The following is a 10,960-nucleotide window of genomic DNA, read 5'->3' on the forward strand; positions in this document are numbered from 1 at the left end:
TGGAATTATACATTTACTTACTACAGAATACAGTTTATTTGTTTATTGGTGACATATTGTTCAATGTTCAGCAACATGCGTTCGTCGCTTTTACTTTGAAGGCGGATTTATTGTGCTGGATCATGCTGACTTCACTTGACTCCTCTTACACAAGGACCGGAAACACCTCCCCCGGAACTGCGTTCTCTGTTCTCATTGGTTGTGCCCGCATGTTTGTGTTGTTTTGGGGCGGAGCTAAAGGCTCTGTTTTGGTTCTCACTGCTGAAATAATGGAAACATTTGCATCATCAATTTATACAAGTTGAAGTTGTATAAGTTGATGATGCAAATGTTTCCACTATTTCAGCAACTGTCATAGAATGTATTCATCTAATGTTCAGCATTCCATCAATATAGGTATACATAAAGTAAAGTTCATTCATAATATATACTGTTTTTGTCTTTTCTCTTTGCAGATGAGTTAGGTTTGGGACCCAGAAGGTTCCCTTGCTAGAAATGTAGTAGAATCACAAGTACAATATTTGTATATTCATTTATTATTAGTTATACATTATTTTATTTTATAAGACACATAAGAAAGGGATAAACAGACACAAGCTCCAAGCTCATGTCACAAAGCCTGGGTACGAGGCTATCCCATGTGTGACTGGCAGCCAGGTCAAAGGTCAGCCTTATCTGGGTCAGTCCGCGTGCACGCACGCGCGCACACACACACACACACACACACACACACACACAATGTCCATTCAGAACATATATGTCATACTTCTCTGCAAGATGAGTGTACTGCATGTTGCTTATTTGGTCCCTATACAGCCTGAGCTGCAGCCGTATCATCACATGAAAGAATTACATACCACCAGGGACAAGCTGGTTTCTTTCTTTCACAATGATGGTACACCGGGAAATTATACTGCCGGTATATGCATAGGCTATCTGGTGCAGCCAGTTATTATAAAGATAAGTTTGTGTTCTTCATACATTACTCATCTATAGAGTTACCTAGAACTGGAGGGGCGAAGGTCATCTTTAACTGGGTTAGCATGATCACACAGAACACTGAGAACAGACACATTTACAGACAGATAGACAAACAGACATCTGGAGAAAAACCTGCCTCCAAAGTGTCTCTGAAAGAGTTCATGTTGTTGGAAGTGAACAACAATTACACGGGGATACACATCTATACTGACAGAAGGGTGAGTCCTATACAGTGTGTGTACACCGCAGTATGTGTCGTATGCAGAGTGTATGGTATGCAGAGTGTATTTATTGTATGCAAATACAGAGTGTAAATGATGCATTTATATTATAGCACCTTTATCCAAAGCACACTTGCTCAAGGACACTTCGACACTAACTCTGGGAACCAGGGTCATACTGGGAACCTCCCCGTTCCCGAGCAGTTGCTCTAACCCTGAGCCACTGCCGCTGTGTGTATCGTATGTAGAGTGTATCATATGTAGAGTGTAACGACTGCCAAGTGTGGCCGGGTATCCTCAGGGTCCTGAGCAAAATGAGTCAGTGTCAAAAATACATTTAGCGACCCTATAAGTAGGATATTTTAAAAAGACAAATCTTGAAAATGTTTTGAGAATTTTCAATTGTTGTTGAAATATTTTAACAATCTTGTATTCCTGAGATTCCTGGCACATAACATTTTCAGATGGGAGTCATGGGAGACATGCAAATGTTTTGAGAACCACTATGGTGTATGTACAGTGACAGTGTACATTGAGTGCAGTGTGTGAGAATTGTTATATTCTTAGAGCATCACCGGCACCGCTGAGCCAATCAGCCAAGCATCATCTCTATGTTCTGTGTTTGTTATTGTTTACTGCTAGCTGTACTGTAAAGTTTTACTGTACAATGTACATCCTACTGTTATTGTAGGTTGTACTGTCAGTGCTCCAGGGGTCCTGATGTGTGCCGTGTGTTCGTTGAGGGCGTGTCTCACTGTGGGACGCTGTCATCACCACACCCCCCGACACCTGCACAAACTACACTACCCAGCATTCAGCGGGAACAGGGAGTACAGGGCGAAGCAGGAGGTGGAGCAGATGAGCACAGCTCAAATCGACCACATCTTAAAGGTCAGCAAATCAATGAAACAATCATTCCCTCCATTGGCTCCCAGCTTTTGCCCGCAAAACACTGATGTTGGCCAACAAGGCAACCAAAGGCATGGCACCCCCATACCTTTAAAGCCTGATCCAACCATACAAACCCTCCTGTTCAGGGGACTGGCGAGACTCCCTCTTTCCCAGGTGTTTCACCTTGTATTGCGTCTACCCTAACATTTAACTTACTATGCCTAAACCTAACCCTAACCTAACACTATGCCTGAACCTTCCATAAAACACCCTGGACAACACTCCACACGTCCCAGTCCCTTCTCCCTTCCCTAAAACACACTGGACAACGCTCCACACGTCCCAGACTCTTCTCCCTTCCCTAAAACACACTGGACAACACTCCACACGTCCCAGGCTCTTCTCCCTTCCCTAAAACACACTGGACAACGCTCCGCACATCCCAGACTCTTCTCCCTTACCTGAAGCCCAGTCAACACCAATGATTCGTAATGCAATAAGTAACAGAATCCCCAAACTGCGCTGACTTGCAACGGGTCAATTCAGACCGCTGTTTACTGTCTCTGCATTCTATGTGATTACCATACCTTGCTTATTATACATCACTCTAAATAAGAGCATCTGCTAAGTGTCTGAAGTTGTAAATAGTTTTTGTGATTGTCCATCATTCCGTTGTCAGGCCAACGAGTACAGCCACAGTTTCCCCAGAGGCCCAGCCTCCCACGGCGCCCAGGGTTTCCATAGCAACCTGTTGTCAGCCAATCAGCCGTGTGAGGACAGTCGCAGCAGTGCGTCCTGCCTGGTGGACGGGCATAGGAGCGTAGGGGGCGGCGCTCTGCTGTTTGGGGTGTTTGACGGACATGCAGGCATGTATAATTTTTTGTTTGTTTTTTGAGGGCTGCTAGCCTATGTCCAGCTTTGAGGGTTTGTGTAAACACAAACATTGTGTTTACACAAACATTGAATGCCATTGACAATGAATGGCCAGCTTTGAGTGTGTAAACACAAACATTGAAGACGAAAGTGAGGACGCAAATTGTGATTGGCCGGAATGAGATGATGTATGATGATAAGACCGCCCCTCACTTCACAGGTGTGATTTTCTTTATCAATTATTGCTGGTGTCTTTCATGTTATGCATCATTCAGGATTATTGTATACGTCTGTATCCATCCATCCATCCATCTTCAACCGCTTGGTCTGCCCCGGGGTCTCCTCCCAGTGGGACGTGTGTCGAGGACCTCCCTAGGGAGACGCCCAAGAGGCATCCTAAACCAGATGCCCGAACCACCTAAGCTGTCTCCTTTCCAGGCGAGAGACTCTCTCGTGTGACTGAACTTCTCACCCTATCTCTAAGGGAGATGCCAGCCACCCGTCGAAGAAAACTCATTTAGGCCGCTTGTATTCGCGACCTTATTCTGTCGGTCATGACCCACACTTCATGACCATAGGGGAGAGTAGGAACGAAGATTGCTCGGTAGACAGAGAGCTTTGCCTTCTGGCTCAACTCTCTTTTCGTCACAACAGTGCGGCACAGCGACTGCAATACCGCCCCTGCCGCTCCGATTCTCTGGCTGATCTCCTTCTCCGTCCTCCCCTCACTCGTGAACAAGACCCAGAGATACTTGAACTCCTTCACCTGGGGTAATGCCTCATCCCCTACCCGGACTGCACAAACCACCGGTTTCCTGCTGAGAACCATGGCCTCAGATTTGGAGACGCTGATCCTCATCCCAGCCGCCGTACACTCGGCTGCGAACCGGTTCAGTGAGAGCTGAAGGTCTGTGAGTGGGGAGTGTTGCCTGATGAATGAATATCAACATCCTAATACATCCTGATACTGGGGGTCAAATTATGACAGGCAATTCCTGCTGTCAAAATATGACCCCCCCAGTCAAAAAACACTGTGTTTAGAAATAGACACTCATGCTTTCCAAGGTGTGATTTGGGCTGGGAGGAGGAGTAGGACTAAGGCCCTATACATCCTCTCCTTCCAGCGCCCTACGACCGCCTCATTTGAAGTCAGTATACTAGTACGTATACTACGTCTGTATACCTTTGTTAATAATTGTTGGTGTCTTTTTATGACATTACTCTTCCTATATATGGATGTGTCTTACGGTATTTCTAAATGCACTGTATCTGTAGCTGTAACTTAAATTGCTGTGCTGCCTGAAGTATCTCAATCAATAAAGGCCTCTGTCTGTCTGTCTGTCTAGGTGCTGCCTGCGCCAAGGCTGTCAGTCACAGACTCTTTTATTACATCGCCACGGCAACGCTGCCGCTAAAGACACTGCAGGATATTGAGGTGAGACACACACACACACACACACACACACACACACACACACACACAACTTACTGCATTAAGTTATTTCTTAGCATGGCGTGAGCTTTGTTATTTGCTATAGCACCTGAAGATCCATCCCTTTTTTACAGTTTATTTGCCTGCTAAATTACTTGCCCACTACCCAAAATATGCATTTTCTTTCTCAGGCACATTACATTTGTTTGTGACAAATCAAAGCAATGTGCTATACTAGAGATAATAGTGAGGTTGTATTGTGTTTGCATGTGTGTGCGTGCGTGCGTGCGTGCGTCCGTGTGCAGTCAGCAGTGGAGGAGGCGACGCCTGTGCCTCCTCTGTTAGAGTTCCACCAGCAGCCCAGGGAGGAGCAGAGGTGTGGAGGTCAACAACCCCTGATGTTCTCCTCCAGGCTGAGGATGTTCTGGCAGGACCTTCTGCAGGAAGCCCAGGAAGACACCACCGCTCTGCTGGACACGGTCAGTATTATAGCCTACTGGTTTGGTTTGTTTTTTGTGGACTTTCTTTTAGTTCGTTGTTGTTAGTCATGGTTGCCAGTTCCATCTGATTGTGTCGAAGTTCCAACTGCTCCAGATAAATGCTAGCTTGCACATCGTCTTCATTCTAGGACTTAAGTCTAAGATCTACAGGTCACCAGCGTCCTTTAATTCTCCAAGGAGGTGGTGGATGCAACAGCTCTGCCTCTTACAATACATCTGAGATGGGCCTTTCCCCTTGGACTCAACCTTCTTCCAGGAGTTCTCTGGATAAAATGTCCACACATTGAAGTTCTAAAGTTGGGTTTGAACCATCTGTGGGTGTTGACATCAAATGCATAAAGCATATTGCAGCAACGAATCCCTCCCAAGATGTAGATGATTTATCGCATCAGCACAGCTGTGTAGCCAAAGCACATGGAGGGAACCTCAACGGAACGTTCTCCTCTTCCAGGTGTCACTGTGGGCAACTGCCAACTACATCCAGCGTAAAGACACTGTGTTGTGGTAAAGGTCAATGTTGTCATTGTAGATCCATTCAAAGGTGAACACCTTGTGCTCAACAGCAGCATTATCCCAGGCCCATCTCTTTGTTTCTCTACTCAGAACCAGCATGGAGCAGAACATTTCTCACAGTACTATAGTTGAAGTCTTGCTCTGTAAAGGTAGAGTCTTGATGTGTGGTGCGCTGTTGCTTATTATTTGTTCAGAAGTTCAAAGTTTGACAAATCCACACAGCCAATGAGTTGGGTAGGCCAATCAGGGAAGACGATGACTGTTCATAGTAAATTGAACTGCCAGCACAATCACAGTCCATGCACGTTCTAGTAATCTTCCACTCTACACAGTAGACAATGTGTTGTGATTTTACCACAAGCAGCGATATGTATTGTTTTTCTTAATGATGTTTCTCTGACATGTCTTTTTAATGGACATGGTTGTGATGCTGACATTGTGATGTCATTGCATCATGTCACTCAAACTGTCTTCTGTCTGGAAGGTGTCAACATGTCACTACTTTAAAGTCAATATGCAACAGATGATCTAGATCTGCTATTTTCACTGTTTTATAGGGCTCGAGGGGTTTGTTCAGAATATTTTTTTAAGTTTGGGATCCATGGGTCCCTTCCTAGAAATGTAAATGGTCATTGGGTGCCTTAAATAACGTTCCTAGACGTGTGTAGGCAGAAAGATTTTGTATTGTTAATTTTTCACTTAAAACACTCAATGACCACTTAATAACTTATAAGTTAATATTATATTATTATTATTTTTTAATACTGTTTTTATTAGGCATTTTTTGTATATGACAACTTCAGAGTGTTATTGACAATGATAATAAGTAATTCAGTTATATAAAGTTAATATTATATTATAACAGTCATTATAATGCATTATAAAATAATTATAATGTATTTAAATTATGACAATTTAATAAAAACTTAAAATCAAAGAACACCTTCACAGTTCACACCTATGCTTCCTGGTTCTGATTACATCATAATTCAGTGTGTCTCTTATTCTTATTGGTGGGTTGGTTGTAGGAGGGGTCAAACGTTAGCTCAGCTTTGGAGGAGGCCTTCATGCGTCTGGACAATGACCTGTCAATGGAGGCTCAACTGGACCTGGCCACCAGCTCACCCAGGTTAACTTCAATGTTCTATTTATACTGGAATACCAGCTCACCCAGGTTAACTTCAATGTTCTATCTATACTGGAATACCAGCTCACCCAGTTTAACTTCAATGTTCTATTTATACTGGAATACCAGCTCACCCAGTTTAACTTCAATGTTCTATTTATACTAGAATACCAGCTCACCCAGGTTAACTTCAATGTTCTATCTATACTGGAATACCAGCTCACCCAGTTTAACTTCAATGTTCTATTTATACTGGAATACCAGCTCACCCAGTTTAACTTCAATGTTCTATTTATACTAGAATACCAGCTCACCCAGGTTAACTTCAATGTTCTATTTATACTGGAATACCAGCTCACCCAGGTTAACTTCAATGTTCTATCTATACTGGAATACCAGCTCACCCAGGTTAACTTCAATGTTCTATTTATACTGTAATACCAGCTCACCCAGGTTAACTTCAATGTTCTATTTATACTGTAATACCAGCTCACCCAGGTTAACTTCAATGTTCTGTTTATACTGGAATACCAGCTCACCCAGTTTAACTTCAATGTTCTGTTTATACTGGAATATATACTGTTCTAGAGACCAGATCCACTTCTGTTCAGACACTGGAGGAGATCACTCCCGAGGAGATACTGCCCATTTTTGACTATGCGTGTACGTCCTGGTTCCCTAACACCTCAATGGCACAGAAAACCAAGCTTCAAACTTCTCAAAATAAACTAATCCGACTTCTTCTTCACCTAGGGCCTATGACCCACCTATATGCGGAGCATTTTGACAGCATAGGATGGCTCAGGGTGGAAGATAGAGTCAAGCAATTAAAGATGGGCCTGACTTTCAAAATTGTAAATGCAACTTTACCCTCCATGCCCCCAGTACCCACTTACTTGTCTAATTACTTTAAAAAAGTGTGCAACACCCACAGCCATAAAACTAGAGGGAGCGTGAACAACGATTTGGTGCCACCTATTTATAAAACAAATATGGGCAAATTCACCTTTCAAAGCACTGCTACCCAGGTGTGGAATGCCCTCCCCTCATCGCTCAAAACAAACAAATCACTGGCTTCCTTCAAGACAGGCCTAAAAATTCACCTGTCAGCAAGTCAAAGGGAGAGGAGGTGATCGCATCAGCCGCTTTTGTGCGAAAATAATCCCCTTCCGATTAACTTTCGGCCCCAACCTGTAAATACTGTATATTTCATGTTTAGAGGAAATGTATATGTTGCCTTAAATTATTATTGTTATATCACTTACTATTACTGTGTTAACTTATTATTCATGTCATGTGTGAGTGGATAGGACCCGAATGGAAACAGGAGTGATACGAACGAACGAAATGCATCGCAATTATTTCACATGAAATTTGTATTTCATATTATTCATATAGGTTGATGAAATTAATTCAAATTAATTGCACAAAATAAACCTTCTCTTGCAAGAGAACAGATCGGATACGCGTATTCAGACATCGTTACCCATCTGCATACATTGCTGCAGTGACGATGTAATGCCATAGGCATCGCAGGTCGAGAGTGATCAATGATGTCACTGATTGACAACATTCTGAAGTGTCCACAGACCTCCAGCCCTCTGAGACACAGCCAGAAGACAAAAACGATATACCATATTACGATGCAATAGTGAGGACCAATTATATGAAGACAGGTTGATAATTGTCCTTTAGGCTTGGGCCGGCCTAGCGACCTGTCAGCTTACTTAGTGTACACTTTCAAATAAAGACAGAAAAAGCCTTTAAAAATTGGTGCTTTAATATACAGGTAATGTGTGTCTGTCCTCTGTCTCAGACGTGTCCCAAGCCCGGGGGACAGTCACAGCCTGTCCTCTCCTCTCCGCGTGGCTCTGTCTGGCAGCACGGCCTGCGTGGCTCACCTCTCTCAGGGGGTCCTGCACGTGGCCAACCTGGGGGACAGTCGGGCCCTGCTGGGGGTCCAGGAGTCCGACGGACGCTGGTCGGCGTTGCCGCTGACCCAGGACCACACCGCCCACAACCCCGACGAGCTGCACAGGGTTCTGGGAGAACACCCACGGTCGGAGCGCCGAACAGTGGTCCGACACGACCGACTGCTGGGCATGCTGATGCCACTGAGGGCATTTGGAGACGTCAGGTTTGATGACTATATACTGTATAAAGAAATAATACAGTTAGAGCACAGTAGAATACACTATACAAAGTACAGCGTAATCTGTCATTTACATTTAATCTGTATAATCTAGAGATTTAGTCTTTAATCTAGAGATTTAATCTGTAATCTACATGTTTGCTATGTAATCTACAGGTTTTATCTGTAATCTAAAGGCATAATTGTAATCGACAGGTTCAGTGAAGTCTGTAATCCACATGTATACTATGTAATAAAAAATAATGAAGAAGTGACATAATTTCTAATCTCCAGGTTTAAGTGGAGCAAGGAGACTCTGGGTAGGATGTACGAGAGCAGAAGACCCGAGGTGGTTGCCGCGGCGATGAACATGGCACTCCGCAGGACCATGACTCAGCACTACCACACCCCCCCGTACCTGACGGCCCACCCAGAGGTGGCCACACACCGCCTCAGACCCCAGGACAAGTTCCTCATCATGGCCACAGACGGCCTCTGGGACCTGATGCACAGACACACTGCAGTGCAGCTGGTCGGAGAACAACTCACTGGTCTGAACTAAATCCAAATACATTGGACACGAAAAAAAGACAATAACATTTTAATACTATAGTCATTAAGATACATATAGACTGAAGTAATTAAAGCGGTTCATGTTTGCATGATTGGAATTGTAACAGCTGAAATCAATAATATCTCAGTATTCTGATATTAACCTGTGGGCCACATTAAGTGAAGGTGGGGGCCGCACTTGTAATCACTGGCCACTGCCAGTCTAATCCAGTGGTGTAAAGTAACTAAATACATGTAATCAAGTGTACTGTACTTAAGTACACTTTTGAGGTGTTTTTGTCTTTACTGGAGTATTTCCAATTTTAGGTACTTTTTACTTATATAGGCAAATATTGTACAAAGTGTACTCCACTACTATTATAAGTAAACTTTATAGTTACTTTTTACATTAATGAAAATAAATCACTTGTGGCCACGAAATAGTACCTCGTTACATCAAATTAAATTAATTAGCGGGAACGAGATATTTATTTGATGCCACGAAATACTATTTAGAGGCCACAAGATATTTTCTATTCTCTCAATGGCCACTCCGGTAGTTCATAGTACTAATAGTACTACAACCTGGCATCCCTACTTTTTCCCCCAAATAAATATGTTTCAAAATGTTCACCACTTTTGCATGAGTGTCAGATGAAGACATATAAAATGGGGCCTTAATTAATTAAAAGATGAAACCTGGAGGTACATACAAGGTTGTCTTTCTGCATCCCAGGGCTCCGCTGGCAGCGACCTCTCTCTCCTAACCCCGGGACCACCCTGGGCAGCCTGCAGAGGCTCCTGTTGGAGCGGAAGGGGCGGGGCCTGTCTACGGTAGCAGATTTGAACAGTGCGACTCACCTGCTGCGCCACGCGCTGGGGGACGACGGCTACGGAGGGGTGGAGCCCAGACGCCTCGCCAAGATGCTCCGCCTGTCACCGGACCTTGCCAGGATGTACCGTGATGATATCACCATCACTGTCGTACATCTCAATGAACCTGACTGGTTATAGACTCGGCGTAACAGCATATGGTTCCAATTGGATCTAACAATCCAACTATATGGATATGCAAACGGAAAATATCCCATTGCCTTTGGATCGCATCGAATCGTTTTGCAATGCAAATAATCAATTGTATCGATAAGCCCCATTTACCCAATGAGAGCTGTTCATGAGGTGGACAGCCGCTACCTCCGCCAGCGGGGGATTGAGACTTAAGGTTATCAAATCATATATTGCCATTAATGAACCACTATGGTCAACCATGTATCGTGATGCGTATCGTATCTGTTCAACTGTATCGTTACACCCCTAGTTCTAATGGACCCAATGTACCTAGACACACTAGTATAGGTGATATTTTAGGTATGTTAGAATAAGTGTTAAATTTCTATACAGGGTTCCTCTGCTGTCTCACCACTAGCTCTCGTTTACAAGAGCTGGAGAGACTACCGTTTTCATGACTGAGATACTGGAATTTATCCCGCTGTAAAAATAACCAAAATGTAGATCATGAGAAGACTATGGACAGTTCACAGAACACCTGCCATGCTCTCAGCAAACTCCATCCCCATGACCCCATCCTGTCTGGACACACCCGTGGGACTGAAAGATACATCCTATGATGATGTACTGGAACACATCTTCAGTGATGTTCCTGAGATCATCGGACATACAAAATATGGCTTGGCGTTTGTCATTGCCCATGTTATCCAAACTCGTTCAAGGTTGCATGGT

General features: G+C 43.8%; 1 protein-coding gene across 1 annotated transcript; it reads left to right on the forward strand.

Annotated features, from left to right (window-relative positions):
* Window positions 1-1,898: 1,898 nt before the first annotated feature.
* LOC308332000 (pyruvate dehydrogenase [acetyl-transferring]-phosphatase 1, mitochondrial-like) lies at window positions 1,899-10,827 on the forward strand. Its single transcript, XM_080787582.1, has 8 exons — window positions 1,899-2,093; window positions 2,773-2,959; window positions 4,313-4,401; window positions 4,704-4,877; window positions 6,440-6,540; window positions 8,354-8,674; window positions 8,963-9,219; window positions 9,957-10,827. Exons 1-8 carry the CDS (start codon window positions 1,923-1,925, stop codon window positions 10,232-10,234), a joined length of 1,578 nt encoding a protein of 525 aa, XP_080643708.1. The 5' UTR covers window positions 1,899-1,922; the 3' UTR covers window positions 10,235-10,827.
* The last annotated feature ends 133 nt before the right edge of the window (window positions 10,828-10,960 follow it).

Source organism: Protomyctophum bolini, assembly GCF_963924005.1.
Source record: "Protomyctophum bolini genome assembly, chromosome: 2".
NCBI lineage: Eukaryota > Metazoa > Chordata > Actinopteri > Myctophiformes > Myctophidae > Protomyctophum > Protomyctophum bolini.